Source organism: Vulpes vulpes, chromosome 9 (assembly GCF_048418805.1).
Source record: "Vulpes vulpes isolate BD-2025 chromosome 9, VulVul3, whole genome shotgun sequence".
NCBI classification, from domain to species: domain Eukaryota; kingdom Metazoa; phylum Chordata; class Mammalia; order Carnivora; family Canidae; genus Vulpes; species Vulpes vulpes.
In genome coordinates this window covers 77,170,736-77,197,100 of record NC_132788.1, presented here as the reverse complement: position 1 = coordinate 77,197,100, position 26,365 = coordinate 77,170,736, and the positions used below count along the sequence as shown (strand labels likewise).

Here is a 26,365-nt window from a genome sequence, read left to right as displayed (position 1 = left end):
GCACTATTTTCTAATTGTTGAATTGAACCACATCTTTTCTCAGTGCAATAACACTGAGAGAGAGAGAGAAAAAAAATCCTAACTCTTCTAATCACTATTATTTCCAATTTATATGACATTATACTTTTATCAGTGGTTCATTTCTCTTTAACGTCTACAAAGGCTTCTCCATGCAGGATTCATAATCAATTACTGAGCATGTTAGGACTAATGATAAAATTTACTAAAATATCCCCAAGTCTGTTAAAATTCTTCAAATTACTTACTATGAAACAAAACAAAGTACATTCAAATCTAAATTTTGAGAAGCAGAGAAATGAGTAAAAACCTTTTTTTTTTTTTAATTTCTGAGAATGTGTCAGCAAGGAGTGTGAAAATAGATTAAGAGTGTTTCATTAAGGATGCATGAAAAATGCAGTCGCTATCAGAACCAACTGCCTTTTCGGGACCCAGCTCTTATTGGGAAGTGCTGGCAGGTAAAATGGAATGAGCGTGTGTTGGACAAGGACAGCCAGATATGTATGGAAATTTGGATCATCTGGACATCGGAGAAAAAGTGCAAGACAAGAGGAAAAGCAGTTTGAGGAGAGGAAGAGCAATGAGTGGGGGCAGCTGGCTTTCCCTTCTCCAGCTTACATACATTGTTACTCTACGTGAAACCAGGCCATAGGTTACCAATCCATAAGCACAAAATCATTTTTATTTTTCTCAAATAGACTGTTAGGTAGCCTGTCACCACAAAGAACGGCTGCCTGGACTTTTACTTCTTCCAACTCCATGCAAACATAAAATTTGTTTTCAAAGAGGCATGTAAGAACAGGGATGGGATAGTTATTTCAAAAATAATGTTCATGTTGTTTAAAGGATTGGGCATTATATTTGAAAATCAATCCCTACAAGTACTCCCCAAAATAAATATTCCCTCACAGATAAGGTATTTCAGCAAATATATGTGGTCTGTAATAAAATGAGTTTTGGTTCAAGCCTCTGATATAAACATGTAAATAAGTGAGAAAGAACATACTGTGTTTTTAAAAATATATTCTAAATGTATGATGATCAACAATATGTGTGTGAGGCATTGAGCACATATTAATCCCAAAGCATATTTATTAAAACTGAAGGCATTTGCATGCTGAAAGGCATTTGCTACTGAAAATGTGGCATCCAGTTTTACTATTGCAGACTCAAATTCGAAAGACTTTTCAAGCTCACACCACAGAACCAAAATAGTTGGACTCTTCTCAAACTTATACCAAAGGATATTCTGCAGTTCTTGCACACATGAATTTAATCCTTCCTCGATTAAGTTGTGTTTTCTTGGTTGTCTGAACAGAGAATTACTGTAAGCTACTGAATTGCTGGCTTACACACTTTATCCACTTGAAAAGAAGACATGCAGTAACACTGATGTCAATGAACCTCCCATCCTATAGATGACCATTTCCTCCCTCCTGTTTCAGTAATTATAAATTTAAGCCTTAGAATGATAATGAAATTGAACATTCAAAAAACAACAATACAAATTAAAGTTTTCACTGTACTTTAGAAACACCTGCCAAGTATTGACACATATATGATCTCTTTGATATTTAAAGCAATGCTTTGGGGTATCATTTTCATGTCTACTTTACAGACAGAAGTTTAAAGAGTATATCCTAACACCTAATAAATATATAAAAAGGTGTTCAACCTCATCAGCCATGAGAGAAAGGCGCTAAGCCACAATGAATACACCATGTATCTATCAGAATGATTAAAACTGGAAAGGCTTGACTGCACCGAGTGTTGGTAAGGATGTGGAGAGACTGGAATGCCCAACAACTCTGGTGTACACCAGACTGTAAACTGGCACACCTAGAGAGCTGCTTGGTAGTATCCATTCAAGCTGAATACGTGTGTACATTATGACCCAGAAATCCTAGGTCCAAGAATATAACCCACAAAAATGTGCTCCAAAGGTCATGTATGAGAACACGTTCATAGCAATGTAATAGCCAAAACTGAGTAACACAAATGTCTATCAACAGAAAAGGATAAAGTTCTGGCAGAGATAGAATACCATATAGCAACAAGAAAGTGGAAACCACTGCTACATAAAACATGGGTGAATCTTACAAATAAAGGTTAAGTGAAAGACAGCAAACACAAAAGAGTGCACACTGTATGATCCTATTTATATTATGGTGAATCAAATCTAAGACATTAGAAGTTGGGATAGCTGTGTTACCCTTGGGGAGTAAGCAGAGAAGGAGAAGCATGGGGCAGGGGTGAACTACTGGTCTCTAAGATGCTGGTTGCCTTAGTCTGTTCAGGCTGCTATAACAAATTACCATAGACTGAGTGGTACAACAGCAAACATTTACTTTTCACAATTCTAGAGGCGAGAAGTCCAAGATGAAGGCACTGGCAAATTCAGTGTCTCATGAGAGCCCACTTCCTGGTACAGAAATGGCCATCATCTAGATCTATCCTCACATGGAGGAAGGGGTGAGGGAGCTCTTTGGGTTTTAATCCCATTCTCGAGGCTCCACCCTTATGACGTAATTATTTCCCAAAGGCTCTACCTCCTATACCATCACATTGGAGGTTAGGATCTCAACGTATCAATTTTGGGGTAACACAAACATTTAATCCATGTTCTATTTTGTGACCTGGCTGCCACGTACAGGACTATGTTCACTTTGTGGTAACTCATCAAGCTATATACTTTTTATTTACATACTATTCTATATTTTCATACTTCAATAAAAATTTATTAAGAATTTTAAATGATACTATCATATAAAATTATTCCTCCTTTAAATGGGAAATGGGGCAGCCCGGGTGGCTTAGCAGTTTAGCGCCTGCCTTCAGCCCAGGGCATGATCCTGGAGACCCAGGATCAAGTCCCACGTCAGGCTCCCTGCATGGAGCCTGCTTCTCCCTCTGCCGGTCTCTCTGACTGTCTCTTTCTCTCTCTCTCTGTGTGTCTCTCATGAATAAATAAGATCTTTAAAAAAAAAGGGAAATGTATATTTGTATCTCAATTAATATAATAAGCAACTCTCTGATTAAATTGTCTTACCACAAAAAAAGAAATTATAATTACAGAACACAGTGGAAGCTAACGCTATACTTGTCATCATACTGCAACATATAGATATATCAAACACATTATATATCTTAAACTTATATGATGTTATATGTCAATGAAATCTCAATGAAAAAATTTAAAGAAAGTGAAACTCCAAATACTAAAAACAACAAATGAAGCAACCCTTTGCGTTAATAAGTACTATTATTATTTCATTTTATAAAAGAGGAACCTGAGATATATAGAAGTTAAATAACATACTCAAGCTCCCACAACCAGCAAGTGGTAAAAATGTGACTGGAATCTGGGCAGTCTGGTACCAAAGCCCCACTGAGAACCCCTTCCTTTTTTTAAACTAATACTTGGTTCTTATGTAGCACATTTCTTCCTGGATATTTAAAGAGCTTTGAAAAAGCTGTATGTTAATTAGACTGAGATCAAAGAATGATAATATTTAAAGGAATACAAATTTAAAAATGAAGCGCTTTCAAAATATGACTCTAAGTTGGATCCAAACCAGGAAGCACAGACACATCAGGTGCAGTGACTTCACAAATGATATTCCCACACAACTGATTTTCGAAATCAGGCCTCCAGAAGCAACAGATTTGTTTAACTTTGGCCAACAAAGTTGGTGTGACTGTTGCGATTGCTGTCAATGGTCTTGTCCTTTTATTCATTTATGTAGGATATTTTACATACTCCAGATGTCGTTTGTACTCATTTTCTACACCTTTAGAATTCTAAGTTTAGAATAAGAAATAAAAGCCAAAGCATGATTCAGGAAAACAAAAACTTAAGGATCATATTCTTTGGAGGGCTACTCCTTTAAGTGTGTCTAAATTCTTTAGAGATTACCACAAAAACCCTACATCTACTTCCTATTTTTGTGATTTTTTACTCCTTATGACTTAAAGAATACTAGTGCTTAGAATTCTGTATGTAAAAAATGATAAAGATCAGATCTATTACACCAGAACAAATTCCATTGCCTTTCTCTTGTCTCCAGCCCAACCAGAAAATAAGAGAAGTACAAAATATTTAATGTGAATTCAGTTTTCTAAGTGAGCTATCTTGAAAAGATTCTTGTTCTAGGCAGTTTGGTGGAGGAGCTCTGTTTCACATATATTATAAACAAATAAGGAACACATCAGTTATAAAGACATTTGTGTTAGGTACCAGTGAATACCAGCATTTGGGCTAATAGTCAAAGAAAATAAATTTAAGTTTCAGCTCCCTGGCTGACAGTATGTGTAGAAATATAGGTTAACCAATAATATTGTTCTTGAATGATGACATTTATAACATTTATTACTTCATCAATAGAATTAGCTCACACATATGACAAACAAATGGTTGTTACTATCAATTAATTCAAGTTAAACAACAACAGGAGTTTTGCAATTTTGAGTTTCAGTGTATTCAACTCACTAATCCTTACATCTAACAAGAAAATCAATACCTTTGTAATAATTAGCTTTGGGTTTTTGGGATTCTCTGCTTCTGGGCAGCTGAATGGGGTTCTACTTGAAATAATTACTGCCAGAACTACAATCAGTTTTCTTGCAAAATCAAATCAACTCATCTATACTATTTTTAAGGCTCTGTTCTCTGAAACCTGTTAAACAATGCCAGGATTGAAAATACCCATTACATTTCTATGCTTTTTATCCGTCTTTGAAATTTCAAGATTTGGAAAATTTACAGTGAGATGAGCTATGCATTCATTTTCCTGATATAGCATAAGAAAAATAAAATAACTCCCACATATCTTTCTCTACCCAAGATGACAGGCAATCTCAAAAAAAGTTTAAATACTCCAAGCATTTGAAAATATTCCATAGGGTAAAGTCAAAAATTTTTAAGAGGCTGTTAAAAAAAAAAAAAAAAAAACGGCTCTGCAAGTGATTTTTCCTTCCCTTCCTGCATTTTTACAAAATTAAAATTCCAGATCAGCCACTAAGAAAAGATATTCCAAAGAAAATGCAATGATTGTCCTGGTAGATTTACTCCCTCGATAGCTCTCTATTATTCTTAGCACTGAATTTCAGGAGACACTAAAAGTTAGTTTTTTATCACAGTCGCGCTGTTCTCTGAATACTTTGTGGTTCAAGCAGTTTAAAGAGCTGTGTGTTAGTTACGTCCATGGTACTTAGAGATTTTTAACTGATAGGAAACTCTCTGGGAGGAAAATGATGCTTCCTTCAGAAAATAAGAAGGGGCACCTGGGTGGCTCAAGCCTGTTAATAATAAGCAGCCCATGGACCAGGTCATGACCCAAAAGTCATGGGATCAAGCCCACATTGGGCTCCCTTGCTCATCATAGAGTCTGCATCTCCTTCTCCCTCTGCCCCTTCCCCCACTCTTGCATGCATTGTCTCAAAAATAGATAAAATTTTTTAAAAAAAGAAAATAAGGGATAACTAAGTTAATAGCTAGAAAGCCATTGATAATATTCCTACTTAAGTAGTGAAAATGAGGTACTTATATAAACAGAAAAACCAACTGCAAACACTTTCTTCATGGCTGGGTGACTTTCGATTTTGATGACTTCCTAGACAGCACTGGAGAACTAAAAATAAGCAGCTGACAATACCTCACCATTTATTTTGTGAGTCAGATGGACAAGAGTTAACAAAAGTTTGCAACCATCTGAGTCACAATGAAAATAGACAAACATACAACTATTACAAAACAAAATTTTATATATGTGAACCAAAAGACTATTGATGGTCCACTTATTAATGAGAAGCTTCCATATTAAGTTCAGATCACATTTCTTTAAAAAAAGAATCTGGTGTCATTTTCGTTTATGATTTTCTTAGTGATGGTTCACATTTCCTATGTCTTCAGATATATTAAGAACCAAGGAGAAAAAAAAGAGAGAATGTCTCATATACTCTAACAGTATAATGATTCTAACAGATTCTAACAGATAATGATTCTTAAAGGTTTTCTTTTTAAGATTTTATTTATTTATTCATTAGAGACACACAGAAAAAGAGAGGCAGAGACACAGGCAGAAGGAGAAGCAGGCTCCATGCAGGGAGCCTGATGTGGGACTCGATCCCGGGTCTCCAGGATCAGGCCCTGGGCTGAAGGTGGTGCTAAACTGCTGAGCCACCCAGGCTGCCCATGATTCTCAAAATTTAAAGTCAAAATGTTGTAGACAGACACCACCTTACAGAATTGTTATGAGACTTAAATGATATATGTCAGATGTCCAGAACATGTTAGTCTTTTCCATGTAATAAATGTTCACCTAAACCTGTTGTCACAGACAACTGGGTACCCTACAGCTGAAACAAAGCATATGGGTATTTAACTTGAAAAATGTTTACTGAATCTCTGCTACGCACTAGCATGGGTATGATAGCTATACCCTTCTTGTCTTCTTCTTAGACAAGAAGAAAAGAGGTTCGTGAAACAACATTCTATGCTGCCTACCACACGTTATGAACTATGGCACAGATGAAAATTAAAAACATACAGAAGAATATGGGGTCATTTCTTTCTAGTGATACATAGTTTTATAATCCTACAATTTTCTTCTGTCTCCAACTATATGATAATACTTGTAGCATGTATATGGAAGGAATCAGAGACTGAGTCCTCTAAGTCAAGTAAGCTAATCGCTTCAATGTAGGTTACTCAAATCATGTTTCAAGCCAACCAGTGTTTCACCGTCTGGTGCACTCCCTTCTTTTTATTTCCTCAGATCTCCCAGGACTTCGGAAGCACAGCATCTGAAATAAAATCCTGGGGGCACTTATCAGCCTTTCAGCTGAAATGAGTAAATCAATGTATACTCCAAGCAGATATAAAGCAGGATTTGCATCTGTGGCTGCAAAATAAATGTGTTGGCTTATTTCCCCTTAACAGAAGGAAAAAGGCAATTCTTAATGGTGAAAAATTAGAACATTATGCAATCTCCCTGCAAAGACAGAGGTTACCTTAGGATCAGCTGTGAGCAGTTTGAAAGCTTGATAGACTTGAGCTTCCTTTACACCACCACCAAGATCCAAGAAGTTGGCTGGCTTCCCACCTTTCAGGAGGATGATGTCACAAGTAGCCATGGCAAGTCCAGCACCATTCACTGGGAAATGTAAATGGCACACAAGACAGGATAAATTTAGCAACATGAAAGGGTGCCTGAACTATTTCCCTCCCCCATAATGGCAAAGAGAACCCTGTCACTACAAGGTCAATCTGTCCTGCCTGGAACTATGTTCAACCAGGTAAATTCATAGACTTTTAGGGTAAATCAGGAAATATGCATACAAAGAACACCCAACACAACAACAACAAACAACAACAACAACAACCCCCTGGGAATACGAAGACAGGTTTGTTGAGAAATTAAAATCAGTCTGGGAAACAGATAAAAGGGGAGAGTTTACATAATTCATTAATTTGGGCTAGTAGGAGATGAGGGAACTTTGGGTTCTGGAAAAATACAGAACTCAAAAGAACCCAGAAAGAGAGAAGAAGGCTACAAGAATTTGCTTGAGTCTGTGAATTACATTCTTTTTAATATCTTTTAAGAGACCTGGGTAAAAAATGGAATTCGTTTAATTTTTCGCTTGCTGAGAATATGCTCCTTTGAATGTAGCATCCCTCTGGGGTAGAACCACAGGGGTCCCTACTTCAATAGGGCTCCATACTTTTTTTACACTCGGTGCAACCAAGCATGTTTATAGGTTATGTGGATAAACTCAGAAAACAAATGAATAAATGAGAGCACCAAAATAATATTCTTATCCCTCTGTTCATTCTTCAATGTAATATAAGAAATGTTCACTAGCAACCTGATCATTAAAAAACTAGAACCAAAATGTGCTAACATCTTAGGAGCTTTTTTTCTTTTTGGAAGAAGACAGAGTTTTAACACTGCAATTCTTGTTTTTCAGAGCTGAGTTTTATTGACTAATTGTACTTCTTTTGCTTTTATGCTTAATTACATGAAATTACTTTCCTTAGGTTAGAAAGAAAAAAAAAAGCAGACCTCCTGAACACAGCAGAAATTCTCAAGGTAAAATATACTTCACTTTTTCTGACCTTTGATTTCCCCAGGCAAGCCTCTGAACTGTGACTAATTTAATTGAGTCTGGGGCAACTACAATAAAAATGGTTTATATACGATCTTAAAACAATTTGAAATGTGTTAATCGTCGCTTTTGAGGCTGCTAACTTGGTCAAATCATGCATACTCCCACAGAGGCTACAAAGAATCTGTATTTAATTTGTTCTAAACACACCATTATATCATTCTCCTTTCTAAATGCCTACAAATATTGAGAGAGCATTAGCTTATCAAGATCAGAACAATGTGAGTGATTTGGTACATTACAGTTATTACTCCAATACAAAGCAAGAGCTCTTGGTATCACTTGTAATTAGATGTCATTTTCTATTGTATTGCTCAGCAGACTACCAGATGAGGTCTGTTCAGTTCTGAATATAATAATCCTGTTGCTTTAATGAGCTACAAATCTTTTTTATTTTAATTCCATTAAGATTAAGACCTCAGTTTCCAGTGCAATGAATTGGTTCCACCAGAAACACAGATGGGTATAAATCTCAGCTCTATAAGCTGTGGACAATAACAGAAATTGTATTGCTTCTATAGACCCATTCTTATCTCAGCTGAATAAGCCATTTCCACAAATTTAGATGAGTATGATAAAATCAATTGTTTTATTAATAAACTGGATAATGGATTAAACATTTTATCATTTGGTTATCATAAAAGCTGAAACTGGAGTATAATGATTCAAGTGTATGTTCTCTTCTACTTCCTCTGAGAAATGTTATCTTAAAACCAACTTTCAGAATAGTTCCTAGCATATTAACAATGACTGGGGCAGCAAAGATTTTGATTTTTATTAAGCAAAATCTAGCTGAGATGCTTTAAAATAGTATTTCTCAGCTGAGGTTATTATACATACCAGACGATACTTGCTAGTGTTTGGCGACATATTTGATTGTCACAATGTGGCAGGGCAGGGGGGGAGGGAGGTGACCCCTAAAGACCAGGGACACTTCTAAATATCTGACAATGCATAGGGCAGCCTCTTCCCCAGCAAAGAATTATCCCACCCAAAATGTCAATAGTGCCAGACTTGAGAAACCCTGCTTTAAACCAATGATCACTGAGCAAATGAACTTTGGGAGGAAACTGAATTGTTTCCCAAGACTTTTGGGCTACAAAAACTCCTAGTTTTACTGGCTACAGGGAAATAACCATTTCAGAAAGGTTCAGAAATAAATTCCTAAATTCTGCAAAAATTCACAAATTATACTTTTGATAGAACTACTTTCTTACCAAAGCAGGCAATGTTCCCATCCAGTCCTATATATTTTAGATCATATTTGGCAGCTTCATTTTCAATGGGCTCATTCTCCGATTTGTCGTCCATAGCAAATATGTCCTTTTGTCGGAATTCTGCATTATCATCAAAGTTTATCTTTGCATCAAAACAGACAACTAAATAAAGGAAAAAAGGCACCAAATGAATATCTCTTAAGGATCTATAAATTAGTTCCCCAGGCTGGCAGGCACAGGAGAAAGAAAAATAAGATACTGTCATCTTTTTCATGATATGAGTGGGAGAAGCTATTACAGCTTCCTTGATCTTAAACTTTAGGGCTACACAAATAGAGCGGCATAGTCCCTGTCCTCAAAGGACTTACATTCTAATAAAGAGCACAGTAACTTATGCCTGTTGGTCTCTGTTTAATAAAACAATAATATAAACTGTGGTCATCCATTAAAAGTTATAGGCTGCCATATGTACATACAGCTTTGATTTGCCATTTTTATTACATTTTGTATTTTTAGTATATAACCACTAATCATCGCCTTTACCTTCTATGCAAAGAAAAACTAGATTATGACACTTAATCCCACTATCCTCCTTTGTCTTTCTTCTGATGCTGCAAAGTGAAATTTCTATTTAATCAGTATCCTCGCTAATAATTCTGAAAGAGTTAGTGGGAAGAACACCAGGTTACAATCAACAGTTTTTTACTTGATCCTTAACTAACTCTGTAACTTGATTAAAAAAAAAATTAGCCTACTTCCTTTTTGGGCCTGTTTTCTTATTTGGAAAATGGATATAACAATCCCCAATCTGCTGATAAATTTAATTTGGGGTCTGCTCAAACTGGACCATCATCCTGATGTGTGCAGGATATGATTCTTTTGATTCAGGTTATAAAACACTAAGAGACCAAGACTGATCAGATATAATGGAAGGTGGCCAGGCATTATCATTTCTACTGTCTCTATTCTCTGGTGCAGGTAGAAATCTCTAACTCTCTCAACAGCCAAGAGCCCTGGACACAGTTGAAACTCACTGGGTGATATGAATGGACCATAGGAAGAGAACTTTCCTTGATTTACAGGATATCTTCTATATGAACTGTCAGGGAGAGACTGCAGTGGGGAAGAGGGGCATGCAGGTTTCTGGAATCTTACCCCTTTTACTATATCACTAGGTAGAAGGGTTTTATAGAAGAAGGGCATGCAGGTTTCTTGAATCTTACCCCTTTTACTATATCACTAAGGGTAGAAGTCAGTTGTGTATGATGACATTCCATCCTAACCTCTTGCTTTACTTCAGAATTTGATAGGCAGGGATCTTTGACCTACACTTTGGAGAAATTACCCATTCTCCTCCAGCATTGCTACAAGGTACCTAGTTCTTCAAAGGGAAACAACCTGTAATAATTATCTCAAAAGCAATGACCATGATCTGTTAATCCCATTTGCTTACATACTGTTAACATTACAACGTCCTAGAGCTACAGATCCTACGTAGAGGCTTTATACCAGGGTCTCTCTGCCACAAAAAGCAAACACTTTGATACAAATCTATGCAGAACTGGCATATTAATATCTAAGAATGCTTGGCATACATGAAAGCCCAAACCACAAGTTATTTAAAGTAACACTGACTGACAAGAGAGAGCCTTATACAGAAGTTAATGTCTGCCAGAGTCCTTGGTCTTGCCACAAAATGTCCAACCACTTTACCCACACACCGTGAATACATGGGACAAATGAGTAATTACTGTCCAGAATGCTGTAATCTTAATGATGGAATCCTACAATTACCAAAGGAATTGGCCAACGTTCTCTTCTTGCTATAAGAGCATTTTGTCAGCAGCTAATGACTGGTATAATAATCAATAGGAAAGCAACTTCATTGTTGGCTTTCCATTAGGCTTACAAATAAATTTTAATTAATTTATTAGTAATTTCAGCTCTTCCATTACTCATTGGCAAGACTGTTTGTAACCGATACCTTCAAAATGAATGGGCGAAGGCTATCAAATTGACTTCCTAACTGAAGAGTTTCAAAAAAAAAGAATTCTTGGTCAAGATCAATAAACTAGTAAATCAAAATAGGTCCTGGCTGATCTTTGCCACTTACAAAGATTATAGTTCCAAGCTCCTTGAAAGAACATAATTAAGGCATATGTATGCAATGTTCAGAAGGCAGCCCACCCCCCCACCCTCTGCAAAGCCAGATTTTCAAAAGATGCTTTTTCCTGAGGTACACTGTATACGCCAAGAATAGAAATGAGTTCACTATTTGGAGACCACCCTGAGAGAACTTCAGAGTTAAACCAGAGCTTGAAGATGGTGACTGTGGAATAAAAGGGATACCAACAAGTAGAAATAAAGGTGTACCTACAGGTATTAGATTTGTGGGATAAATGGCCTCTCTGCAATGGCCCCTTGCCAGTTCCCTCTCTGGAGAGAAAACTAAATGACATAACTAGGCCAATGTACATTATATCTTAGTGCTTTGGGAAGTTACAGGACTATGTAAATAGGAAGTGAGGGGCTCAGGAATTAAGAAGCATGACCTGACCCAAAAATGAAGAATCACCCTCAAAGCCTTAATCTTTTCTGTGGGTGGAGAGGGCAGGAAGAATAAAGCACTTTAAGAAGGTACATGGACTTTTTTAGATACATATTTGTTATGCCTGCTTAATATTTTAAAAGGAGTCCCAAACATACAAAGTGTTCTCCTGCCTCATTATCTCGGTTTATAATGCTGTATTGTCTGTATGTTCTTCCTTGAACTTCACCACTTAGGGTACTCTGGCATCAAACACACCTGGGTATGAATTACAACTCAGACACTTTATAGAGTCAGGTAGCCATAATCACCTCTTTTAAGCCCAGTGGCCTTGTCTATAAAATGAAAACCAGAGTATCTTCTACTGCATGGTGTTAGTGCAAGTAGGGACTGTGTGCAAAGCACTCAGGAGCACAGACAGCTGGTACTCACTGGCCATTATACCACCACCATACTCCACCTGCACAGTTCTTTTTTACACTCAGCTTCCCAATGCCGCACCCCAGGCTATAGGACTCTCCTATACTAAAAATTTCCTGTACGTGGTCCTATTCCCTTATCCTAGACTTCTGTTTACCATGAATCTAAACTAATGCTTACTGGTTTATAGATGCACAAGTTACCTATGATATTCAGAATACATAAGAATTTCCCACAGGAAACATTTTAATAGTTGGCATTTCAGGCTGTGTACCTGATGGAGCAGGAGATTTTAACCTAATGGTTGAAGGTGGAAAAGATGACTTTGATGACTTTCAAATCACACCATAATTTTCCATAAGGCTGGGGTGGCTAACGATTGGTATAAAATAGCCCCAAATGAGAATCTCAGTCAGGGACTGGCAAAGTATAGTCCGTGGGACAGCTTGCTGCCTGTTTTCATAAATATGGTTGGACTGGAATACAACCACATTCATTCATTAACATATTTCTATGGCTACTGTCATAGACATATGCAGAGACGACTTGTTATAATAGAGACTATACAGTCCTTTAAAGAAAAAGGCTGCCAATTCCTACTAAGTCATACATCCCATGTTGCAATAGCCACAGGTATCATACTTATTACAATGAAAGAGAAACTTTGGAAAGTCCATCTAATGGCATGAAAACAAAAAAAGCATAAGAGACAAAATAAGCAAAAACTTGCAGCTTGCACAAAAGGAGTGGATTAATCCTTGAATACTGATTGACTCTTATACGCTTATTTCCCCCTGTAAGAACCGTCCAAGTACACTTTCAGAATGCGTGTGTTAAAAATGGATTGATGGTATGTCAACAGCAGGGCAATAAAATAAACTTGCTTGCTCAAACCTTAGCTTTTTCCTTTATTAAAACAACAAACTACTCTAAAATGTATTTTTTTGAGGTACTGAACTTGGTTCAGACGTAAGATATTCAATGTCACATTAATGAAACCTCAATTCTATAGAAAATTCATCTTGAACAAAGGCCATTCTGTGTACAAAGTGGGTGAAAAAACATACCTATTAATATTTATAAAACAATTTTCACCATCAAAAGCACATTGTTACATGCTTGATAGATTATACAAATGAATTTTCCTTCTGAACAAATATCAAAGAAAGCTGCAGTACTTATATTCATAGGGTGTTTTGTTTTTTTGTTTGGTGGTGTGAGATTCTGTGAGCTGCTAATTCACCAACCTAGATGAAGAACCTGACTGGCAGTTAACAGCCTCTGACCCTAGAGTTTTAATGGAAGAATGTGCTACAGAATTAAACAAAAGAAAAATACATTTTAGAGGGGAGACTCACACATAAAAGAAACATAAAAACAGCAGGAAATAAGATTGTCATAATTAGTTTGAAGAATAATCTGTCTTCAAGCAATGTACTGCATTTGATTTGTGATAAATAACCATAATATGCTATTGAAATGCGCCCTGCCAAGATGGCCTTAAAATGCTGATACTTTCAAATTAGTTCCACTTTCCATTAAATATTGATGTTCCACGAGTTGTATACTTTTTAGAACTTTTCTTGAGTTGCTATGAAAGAGAAAATAGATACAAGGCGGGAGGGGGATTTGGGTGAAGGTAGAGAACTGAAAATGTTCTTGAAAATAGAGTCTTGTGTATAAAGAGAGAAACAGAGAGAAACACCCACCAACAACATGGGCACTTGCTAACACTAAGCAACAGGGTGGCTATTTAGGGAAATTAATCTGAAGCAAGAAAGGGATCTGATGTGTGAGTTAACTTTGGATCAGTCAGCATTAGTTCTCATGGAATCTTGGCCAGGTAGTCACTGTTTTAAATTGGGTTTCATTCCGTTAGCCTGGTGAATGGATCTGGGCTCCAACTGTCAAAATGGCTTAGAGCAGGAATTTTTAATCTTGGGCCTACTGGTAGGTTAAGTAAGATCATTATCTATCAGGGGTGGGAGGTGGAGAGGCTGTAGGACAGTAACATCCCTGGCCTCCACCCACGAGAGGCAAGTATTATCGTACAATTCCAGTTGTGATAAACAGAAATGGATGTTAACTAGGCTCAATGTGGTGATTACATGGAATCATCATGTTTTATATCTGAAACTAATATAATGTTATATGTCAATTACATCTTAATAAAAAAAAAATGTCTCTAGACATTGCCAAACATCCCCTGAGGGGACAATATGCCTGCCCTCCTCACTGAAAAATCTTATTATAGAGATACCAAAGAAAGGAGTCTGTTTGCAGGTAGATCTGGCTGAAAGTGGAAAGAAATAAAATAGAACATAAAATCTCACAGTGGCTTGTGAAAGAGATGAATGAATAGATAGGGAGATAGGTAAATAATGATAAATAAAACCTTGCTTTTTTTTTTTTTAAGTTTTTAAAATTTTTTTAAGTAATCTCTGCACCTGATGTGGGACTCACACTCACGACCTTGAGATCAACAGTCACATGTTCTTCTGACTGAGTCAGTCAGCCACAGGCCCCAAGGAAACCTTGCTTCTAACTTGGGTCGCATGTTTAATAAATCAATTCTGGCAATGCAACTGGACAAGCAAGGAAAAGAGTTCATTTCCCTTTGACTAATTCATTAACAGTTTAATTTCTGTAAAATTTGGTCATTCTGGGGGACACGGGATTCTATCCCTTTTTCTATTGAGAAGATGCCTTTCTCCCATACATGTGATTCCAGCTCAGTGACTGGTCTAGATATGGATATGGTACCCAAGTAGGGCCAATCAGAATCACTTGAAAAGATTGCTGGGGCTGCTGGAGAAGAATGATGAAAAATGGGAACCATCTTGGCTGCCCCTCCACAGAGTCTGGCCGACAAAGAAGCCAATTCAGAGGTAACTGGGCTGGAAGATCAGAAAATCCCTTATTCCCTTCATGCCCTAAATTAGATCGCTCCTTAGACTTCCCTGTTATATGAGGAAAAGAACCTATCCTTCCCTGACCTAGAAGCTTCTTAACAAAAACTAGACTGATGAAGGTTTCTGTCACTAACAGACCATTATGATTCTGAGTCACTAAATTACATTACAGTCAATAGTGCCAAATTACATTCTTTAAATCAAATTATTAATCACATTGGAAAAAATAATTCTTGGACTGCAGTTCTTTCACCACAGTAAAAACTTCCCATAGGTGACCTAGCAGCATAGATGTTATCAAGATCATTGCTCTTCATTCAACCAGGTATCATCTGTTTTGCAAATATACAGCCAATTACCCAAACTTTTAAAACATGTCCATTAACCAGTGGAAGATGCAAGAAATTATCTTACAAAGAAGCTTTGCAATGGATAAATTTAAAGTAAAATGTTTGGTGTGATGCCAGGCTCCTTAAACTTCTAAATTAAGAGTCATTATTAAATCACAATTTTAATGTGAAACATTATATGCTCTGCTATTACTGATCTAAATGGAAAAAATTAAATATTCACATTATAAATATAAAGATTATTAATATTTCTAGGATATAAAGGGTTTTTTTTTTTTACATCTCCTAAATAGAGAATTGCTTTAGGGGATTGTGACAATGATGAAGATCAATTTATACATTTGGTCATTAATCACCGTTTCCTAATTGGGTTTAATTTGACTACTGCTCATTAGAGTTATAAACCAACACACTCATTTAATTGTGATTATAATTCAATAGCTGAACTTTTATGGTACAATGAACAAATTAATAGCTAAAGATAATTTTGCTCTTAAAAATATCACATAAGACTTATGCTTTAATGAACTATATACACGGAACGTGTTTTATGATGATTTCTTCAAGAAAGCTCAAGAATTTTCCTTTCTCTTGATAATTAAAAAGAAAACTTCTGATTTCATGAGGTGTTACAAATACACCCTAGGAAAAGTTTCTTGCACCCTTATTCCCTGCATCAGACTGCAATCTGTAACTGACAACTTACCAAAGGTTTAAATGAAAGTAGTATTATAGCCCGATTTTTATCCAGTTCCTTGGCCAAATACTCTTTAAAAAAAAAAAAATGAAACAATCAGGTTGCTTATGTATACTAGTTTGAAAAGCAAACCATGACCTTGAAGAACTTGTACTCAACCTCTCTGTCTTTTGTTTCTCAGATTTAATTAACAGCCATTCAATGCAGCATGAATTTTTACTAATATTCTACTAAACTGAAGACTACATCTGAATCACTCTGATAAAAGTAAATTAATAGTTTAAGAGAAAAAAGGTAAAAAAGAAGGCAGTCTGGCATATCAAAATCAACACACACACTAGACTGAGAGAGACATGCATTCAAATCCCAGATGCAGGAACAAGCTGCCTATGGAGGAGTCACATTAATTTTTAATCCTCTATAAAATGGGCATAATAACTCCTTACTTTTCAGATTCCTGTAAGTAATAAAAAAGAATGTATGTAAGAGCTTATCACAGTACGTGTCATATGAGTTCAAAAGGAGTTTTCTTCCACTTTGCTTCCTCTGTCTATAAAATACTAATGATATTATAGTCAAACACAATTTTTGAAATATTTATGAATAAAAGGTAGTTTGATTTTAAATAACCTATCACAGATTTTAATCTAGTGGTCACTCTGTAAACTATGAAATATGTTATTTTCTTTTTTTTTTAAGATTTTATTTATTTATTCATGATAGACTCAGAGAGAGAGAGAGAGAGAGAGAGAGAGAGAGGAAGAGAGAGAGAGAGGCAGAGACACAGGCAGAGGGAGAAGCAGGCTCCATGCAAGGGAGCCTGATGTGGGACTCGATCCTGGGTCAGGATCACACCCAGGTTGAAGATGAAGGCGGCGCTAAACCGGTGGGCCACCGGGGCTGCCCTAAATTTTTTTAAAATTTATTCATTTGAGAAAGAGAACATGCAAGCAAAAGCACAAGGGCAGAAGGAGAGGGAGAAGCAGATTCCCCGTTGAGCAGGGAGCCAGACTACTCAGAACTTGATCCCAGGACCGTGAGATCAGGACCTGAGCTGAAGGCAGACACTTAACTGACTGAGCCACCCAGGTACCCCTAACTTTTTTTTTTTTTAATGAAAATGGAGAATTTATTAGAAAACTACAAGGGCCTCCACCAGAAATGCCTAAAGACTCATAGAGGGAGATCAGGACTGCCTTTTATTAGTTCAAGTACAATTGGTACAATTAGAATTTTAAACAAGGCCTTAATTTTTGTATGACATTTTACTTTATTTTTTTATGTTTTACTTTAAATATCCATTACCTTATTTGATTTTCAGAAGAATATGAAATAATACAATAGTAACAGCTAATGCTTTTGTACCTCTTACCATATGCCAAGTGTTGTTTTAAGACATTAATTATCCTCACAACAATCTTGTAAGGTAGGTACTACTACTATTGTCCCCATTTTGTACTTTTGAAAAATTCCAATATGTGTTACTTTTAGGTGTACAATACAGTGACTCAAAAATTCTATATGTTACTCAGTGCTCATCATAATGAGTGTACTCTCGATCCCCTTCACCTATTTCACATTACTTCCCTCCTCTACACACACACTTATCTCCCCTCTGGCAACTACCAGTTTGTTCTCTGTATTTAAGAGTCTGTTTTGTTTGTGTCTTTTCTGTTGTTGTTCATTTGTTTTCTTAAGTTCCACATGAGTGAAATCATATGGTATTTGTCTTTTTCAATCTGACTTACTTCACTTAGCATTATTCCCTCTAGATCCATCCATACTATTGCTAATGGCAAGATTTCATTCATTTTCATGACTGAGTAAATAGTTCACTCTATGTGTGTGTGTCTCTGTGTATCACTTCTTTATCCATTCATCTATGGATGGGTACTTGAGTTGCTTCCATATATCTTAATTACTGTCAATAATATTGCAATAAACATAAGGGTGCATATATATTTTTGAATTAGTGTTTTTATTTCCTTTGGGTAAATAAATATCCAATAGTGGAATATCTGGGTCATAGAGTAATTCTATTTTTAATTTTTTAAATAACCTCTATACCATTTTCCATGGTGGCAACTGCACTTTGCATTCCCACCAACAGTATACAAGTGCTCCTTTTTTTCCATATCCTTACAAACACTTGTTTCTTACATTTTCTATTTTAGCCATTCTGATAAGTGTGAAGTGAAATTTCATTGTAGTTTTGATTTGTTTCCCCGATGATGAGTGGTGTTGAACGCTTTTTTCATATGTCTGTTGGCCACATGTATGCCTTCTCTGGAAAAATGTTGTTAATGTCTTCTGCCCATTTTTAATTGGTGTTGAGCTGTAGAAGTTTTTTTACATATTTTGGATATTAACTCTCCCATCAGATATATCATTTACAAATATCTTTCCCATTCAGTAGGTTGTCTTTTTGTTTTGTTGATGGTTTTCCTGTGTAAAAGCTTTTCATTCTGATGTAGTCTCAAGAGTTTATTTTGGCTTTTGTTTCCCTTGTCTCAGGAGACATATCTAGAAGAATGCTGCTATGGCCAATGTCAGAGAAATTACCACATGAGCTCTTTTCTAGGATTTTTTTATTTCAGGTGTCACATTCAGATTTTTAATCGATTTCAAGCTTATTTTGATGTATGATGTAAGAATGTGGTCCAGTTTCATTTTTTTGCATGTAGTTGTCTGGTTTTCCAACACCATTTGTTAAAGAAACTATCTCTTTCCATTGTATACTCTTGCTTTCTTTGCCATTAATCAACTGACTATATAATCATGGATTTAGTTCTGTAATATAGATCTGTGTGTCTATTTTGTGCCAGTACCATACTATTTTGTTTACTATTTTGTGGTATATCTTGAAATCTGGGACTGGGATACCTCCAGGTTTGTTCTTTTTCAAGATTGCTTTGGTTATTCAAGGTCTTTTGTGGTTCCATATAAATTTTAGGAATATTTTTTCTAGTTCTGTGAAAAATGCTGTTGATATTTTAATAGGGATTCCATTAAATCTGTAGATTGCTTTGGGTATATGGACATTTTAACAATATTTGTTGTCTCAATCCATGAGCATGGGATGAATATCTTTCCATTTGTGTCATCCTCAATTTTCCACAATGTTTCATAGTTTTCTGAGTACAAGACTTTCACCTTGTTTAAATTCATTCCTAGGTATATTACTATTTTTGCTGCACTTATAAATGAGATTGTTTCTTATTTTCTATTTCTGCCACTTCATTATTAGTGTATAGAAATGCAATGGATTTCTATATATTGATCTCATATCCTGCAACTTTACTGAATTCTTTTATCAGTTTTAGTAGTTTTTTGGTGGAGCCTTTTTTGGGTTTTCTATATATAGTATCATGTCATCATACAGTGAAAGTTTTACTTCTTCTTTTCCAATTGGGTTCCTTTTATTTATTTATGTCTGATTGCTGTGGCTAGGATTTCCAGTACTATGTTGAATAATACTGGTGAGAGTGGACCTCTTGTCTTGTTCCTATGTTAGAAGTAAAGCTTTCAATCTTTCACCACTGAGTATGCTATTAGCTATGAGTTTTTCAGAGATGACCTACCTGTATTTTGTTGAGATATTTCCTTCTAAACCTTGTTTGTTGAGGGCTTTTATTATGAACGGATGTTGTACTTTGTCAAATGCTTCTTCTGCATCTATTGTAATGATCATAGAGTTTTTTATCCTTTCTCTTGTTGATGTGATATATCATATTAATTGACTTGTAAATATTGAACCACTCTTGCATCCCAAGAATAAATCCTACTTAATCATGGTGAATGATTTTTTTAATATAGTGTTGAATTTGGTTTTCCAGTATTTATTGAGGATTTTTGCATTTGTGTTCATCAGAGAAATTGGCCTGTAATTTGATTTTTTTTTTTTTTTTTTGGTGGTGTCTTCATATGGTTTTTGTATCAAGGTATTGCTGGCCTCATAGAATAAATTTGGAAGCTTTCCTTCCTTTTCTACCTTTTGGAATAGTTTAAGAAAAATAGGTATTAACTCTTATTTAAATGTTGGGTAGAATTCACCTGTGAAGCCATCTGGCCCTAGACTTTTGCTTGCTGGGTGTTTTTCCTGGACTACCTGAGATGAGGACCTACATTTTAGGAATGTCAGGGACTAGTCTATTTTGTGTCTGACAGTGGATATTCACTGTCACGTTCACCAGTCATGTCACTCTACAAGACAGTTATCATTTTTATGATTCTTTTGGATTAAAAAACAAAACAAAAAACCACAAACCAAACTCCAAGGCTTAGCCCAGGTCTGTGGCCAGAACATGGCAGATCCAGAATTTGAACCCAGTCCCCTTTGTAAAACACTATACTATGTTCACCTTGGTCTACAACTTAGTATTTACACATAACAGATCATCTAATTTACTCAATGCAAATCCCTATTTAGACTGCCCACATCCTGCTAGACAGCATACAGGACAGTGGGAGGTGAAATGCACTAAAAAAAGGACAAGGTTCATAGGACTTACATTTCTGTATCTCTGTCCTGTCCACCTCATATCCCACTCTCTACCTCCAAATACACGCACACTCATAAGCTTTTGCTATCAAATTAGTAGGAACTTACAGAATCCCAGCTGTATGTAAGGCACAGTGCAAAATGGGTAGGTACTGAGATAGAAAATATTCCTTTACACTTCATAAGTACCTGGTGGATAGAAAACTCTTCTCTACAAAAATGCCTCCTTCTTCCACCTGAATCAGAAGCTGGTAACTAAGTAAGGTGAAAGAGTTGGACAGGATGGCGCTAGGGCTTCACTGTAAGGATATAAATTCATCAGGGGGGCACAAAGTGAATTTGTACAAATTTATGCAAACCAAAAATTTTCAAGCACTTCTAGCTCCATAAAAGCATGTGCATTCATTACATCCCAATGCAGAGGCTCCAGTTCCTACCCAAGTTTTTACCACAGCATAAGCAAGAATGGTCCTGGAAAAACAAGGGGGTACTGATGGATGGATGTTTCTAAATAAAACAAGAAGGAGCTTCCCTTGAGGCCTGGCATTTGGCTGCAAACAAACTCCAGTGCTGAAGTTCAACGTATCACGGGAGCATTTGAAACCATGGCAGAAATTAAATTACTGAATGAAATGAATGCAAAGCTGCTGCTACAGTCTTTTGTACAATTTAATTTATAGTTTGCATAAATAATTATATTCATTTGTTGTTGTTTTTTTAATTTTTTGTTACCTTGTCCTTCTGGAGTTTCACCAAAGGGATTCACTTCCACCTGAGTAGCATCAATTTTCAGGAAGAGATTGTACAGCTTCTTAATTTGATCTGCAGCCTAAATGGGATTAAGTACAATGAAATTATACCAAAGCAGTAAAAAACCATTTATTTTGCTGGATTAATGAAACCTTAAAGATAATAAGTTATGTCTTTACATTCAGTTAGGTTTTCTGAAGGGAAAAAGAGAAAAGCATAATTACTTAAATTTCCACTGCTACTCATTAGAAGGAATTGCTCAACCTTCCTCCAGACACCAGGAAAAGACTATTATCAGGGAAACAAAATATTTTCAGTATAGCCTAAAAATGTTGTTAATCTTTTTGTACATTATCATGTCCCTATTAGCCGAGTTACACTGCAGTATGAGCCACAATCATTAATATAAACAAGCTCCATTTAAGTAAAAGGTAAACATGATTTTGAGAGTTTATAATGATTACGTTTTCCTTACTATGCTAGAATAAAACAGTTATTACATTCATCAGTCCAAACCTATAATCTGGGAAATAATTACTGAGTATATAATGGAAACTATGGCCAAAACAGGGAAATGAAAGTCCTACATAGTAAGAGTTAGGGACCAGCACAGTTCAAAATAAACAGTTTGTCCCCAAGGCATAAACCACAAAGAGCAACAATGTCCAGAGTTTCCCTGATGTTATGCCCTGATTTCATTCTTCTCATGCTGCTTGAAATTCACTCACTCATTCACTCTTTTCAACCAACTTTTATGAGTGGCCTATGTCACAGCATGCTGGCATTTTGTGAAGTGGGCAAGGGAGAGACATCATGAATGGGGCCTTGACACAACCCTGGTAAGCTCACACCTATAGTGAGTACAGCCTGTGATGCCACACAGCACAACTGTGCAGTCATGGCTGAATGCTGGGTATCAGTCTCATTCTTGGCTCCACCCAAAGCCTAGCTATCATTTTCCCTTGGCAACATTCTCGCTCATTGTTCCAGCCATGCACTTTTGCCCCTCAGATCCAGTCCCAGCTTTTCCCCATCCCGACTCTGAGTATCAGGGGAGCTGACCCTTGTAGGCTGAGTTTCCAAGGCTTCTGCCCTGGATGGCTCTCAGCTCACTTCAGCCAAGGGGAAGCAGTGGTAGGAGACAGGAAGTAGTGGAAAGGAGGGGGACTTCTACCTCTGCTCTTTTTGCCTTGCAAAAGCATCTCCTCCTACGGCTTCAGCAACCACCAAAGAGCCACCAGGGTTCTACTTTCTGTCTCCCAAGGTGCAGTAATTCCACTGGCTCACTTAGGTCCTCCAGTGGCAGGGAGCAACAATTTCCTGTTATGCTTTAACTCTACCTTTCCTCTCTCTCTACCCTGAAATTCCTCAACTCTTGAAGCACCATGTAACCAATCCCCTAGAATAAAGTCCCACTCTGGTGAACACTGAGAGTGTTCTCTTTGTTCTAGTATTGTCTAAAGAACTCCTGGAAATGAAATTCACGTTGTCTTAATTTATTTTATGTATATTTATAAACTTTCTTAAATCCTAATTTGAAACCCAGTAGCTACGAATAAACATACATAATGAGTAAGACTGAATATTTCTTAATACTGATTTTTTTCTGGCTAGATAATATATGTATATGATACAAAATTCCTAAGGTACACAGAGTCTCCCTCTAAACTTTCACTCAACTCCCCAGCCACAGAGCTTCTCATGTCTCATCCTGCAGCAGCCACCTTACTTTCTGGCAGGTGCTTCAATGAGAGATAGTCTATGTATGTGAAAGCATGCATATTCTCCATTCATCTTTTTCAAAAAAATGATCTTGGTTCTATACCTTGTCTCTCTACTTAATAGATTCTATAAAGTCTATATCGGCAACACAAGTAGAGTGATCTTATTCTTATAAGTGGCCACATAATATCTTACATGAATGTATCATAACTCATTTAACCTATCTCTTAAACAATAGCCATTGAGTTTCCAAAAGTTTGACATTGTCTAAAATGCTGCCTTATCTATCTCTCTACGTATATCATGCATGTGACTAAACATCTATAGGATAGATTCCCCAGAATGGGTCAAAAAAAGGAGTATGGAGATTTTAAATAGTAAAATTTTATTTTAAATTATCCCTGGTAGAAACTGTGACTAGTTTCTCAGCCCACAAACCAGTATCATAGAATTTGTTTCTCTATGCACAATCCTCTCCGCCAATCTTTGCCAGTATACCAGGTAAAAATGGGTATTTCATATAGACATTTAATTGGAACTGCTCTTACCACTTTACTTATTTATTTTTATTATTATTTTTAAAAGATTTTATCTATTCATGAGAGACACAGAGAGAGAGAGAGAAAGAGAGGCAGAAACACAGGCAGAGGGAGAAGCAGGTTCCAGGCAGGGAGCCCGAGCAGGACTCGATCCTGGATCTCTAGGATCAGACCCTGGGTTAAAGATGGCGCTAAACCACTCAGCCACTCAGGCTGCCTGGAACTGCTCTTACTATTAATGAATTTGAGAATTATTCTATGAGCTTAAGAGACATCTGTATTTCCTTTTCTCTGAATTTTTCTGTTGAGATTTTAATCTTTTTTCTGAGTTATAAAAAGAGGTTTTTTTTTTTTTTTTTTTACATGTAGGAAATTAGCTCTTCATCTCATATAAATTGCAAATATTTTTCTCCTTTAACATTTGACTTTCACCCATGTGTTATTTCTGCTACATGGAATCTGGTAGTAGTAATAATAATGTCACTCTCTTCTTTCATGGCTTCTAGCTTCAGGTCAGATTTTAAGAAGGCTGGTCCCACTCTGAGAGTGTTAAAACAATTCTCCAATTATTTTTTTCAAATACTCTAAGATTTCTTTTATTTCATGTTTACTTTTTCTTTTTCTTTTTTTTTTATTTTTTTTTTAATTTTTATTTATTTATGATAGTCACAGAGAGAGAGAGAGAGAGGCAGAGACACAGGCAGAGGGAGAAGCAGGCTCCATGCACCGGGAGCCTGACGTGGGATTCGATCCCGGGTCTCCAGGATCGCGCCCTGGGCCAAAGGCAGGCGCCAAACCGCTGCGCCACCCAGGGATCCCCTCATGTTTACTTTTTCTTCTTTTAATCCAAATGGATTTTATTTGAGCTACAGTGCAAAGCTGATAAAAAAAAACTCACTGCCAAATAGATTTGTACTTTTAGGGGTTTTCTAGGCCATCAATATGAGCTTGAAATGTAAGCTGTATGAAACAGGCATGCTATCTAACCTGGACGCTATGGCATCCACTGTACTCGTACTACAGCCTCTGCACAGAGTCAACACTCAATAAGCACTGGTTCAGTTAATGATTAACTTAATAATGAGAGACTACATAATAGAAAATAATGCTGGGTACCTGCAGATGTAAGATTTTATCTCAGCTACTTTAAAACTGTCTTCTTTTTTAAAATATACATTCTATAAAATGCATGATTTCAATCATTTTTTAAGTGTACAGTTTGGCAGTGTCCAGATATTCACAGTGTCATGCAACCAAGCTCCAGAACGTTTTCATCCTGCAAAGTGGAACTCTGTACCCATTAAATCACAACTCTCCATCCCCCACTCCCCTCATCTGACAACCACCATTCTACTTTCCATCACTATGAATCTGATGACTCTAGGTACCTCATATAAACAGAATCATACCCATATTTATCTTTCTGAGACTGGCCAATTTCACTTAGCATAGTGCCCCCAAGGCTCATACATGCCTTGTCACAACCTCCCTGTTTTTCAAAGCTGAACAACTTTCCATTGCATGTATATACCACATTTTGTTTATTCACTCATTTGTCAGTAGATACCTGGGTTGCTTCAAAACTTCTTCAGTTTATATCAACCTAGCTTACCATGAAGCCTGAATTTTCTACACATTTATGCCACTTTCACTACACATTAACACAGCATTTGGTTTGTATTCACTGTTATAACTATTTATTACTGTACAAAGACAGACCATAAACACTTTTTTGAGTGGGACTAAAGCATGATTAGATTTGTGTTGTAAGATCTCTAAGGGATATGTGTTATAAAATATGTGCTGTAAGATCTAAAAGGGAGAACCAGCCCAGCTTGGAGATAGAACGTGCCTTATTCCACAGGCCATCCAGTAAATGACTAGAAAGGCTCGGCAGGGAAAATGTGTCAGTCTGAGCAGGTGTAATAATACGAAATGGCAGGCCCTGGGGCAAGTTGAGGTTAGCTCCCCAGCTTTCTAAAACATGTTCAAATTTAAAAAATAAATTAAACACAAGTCAAAGAAAACATTCTGCTGTTTACCTTACAGTCAGCCAGTTTCCTACTGCCACCTACTTCCTCAGCTCAAAACCACACTATACAGAAAATTTGTTTTCTCTTTCTTTTGCCACCAATTAATGCTATTTTAAGGTTGTTTGTTAAGCAATTTTTAAAAATTAAGATCCTAAAATCAAATATCCTTTGAGCCATATGCATAAGACCCTGACAAATTCACAAGTACCTTCAAAAATGTTTTAGCAGGTTGAAAATTTTATTATTTTTATTTATTTTTAATTTTTATTTGAAAATTTTAGAAATATTTTCATTTTATTCCAGGAACTAATATCATCAACATTCACATACGGTTCTTGAAGCCAGCCAGAGGGGCAAACCATTCTCAGAGGCATTAATGATCATTTATTAACTGCACCCATCAAATCTTTTCATTAGCTAAAATACTAAATAAAGATGCATGTTGACAATTCACGGTGCTTGTTTTCAGAAATGAACAGTATAGAGGGCAAC

The 26,365-nt window shown here is 36.4% G+C and overlaps 1 protein-coding gene across 1 annotated transcript in view; it reads right to left on the bottom strand.

The window, feature by feature from the left end:
* SUCLG2 (succinate-CoA ligase GDP-forming subunit beta) overlaps positions 1 to 26,365 on the bottom strand; it is a 252,262-nt gene that overhangs the window by 88,348 nt on the left and 137,549 nt on the right. Inside the window, exons 7-9 of the mRNA XM_072720499.1 lie at positions 21,562 to 21,658; positions 9,402 to 9,563; positions 7,030 to 7,172 (exon numbers count right to left, since the gene is read on the bottom strand). Of these exons, the coding sequence (XP_072576600.1) occupies positions 7,030 to 7,172; positions 9,402 to 9,563; positions 21,562 to 21,658 (402 nt within the window). The remainder of the gene's footprint in view (positions 1 to 7,029; positions 7,173 to 9,401; positions 9,564 to 21,561; positions 21,659 to 26,365) is intronic.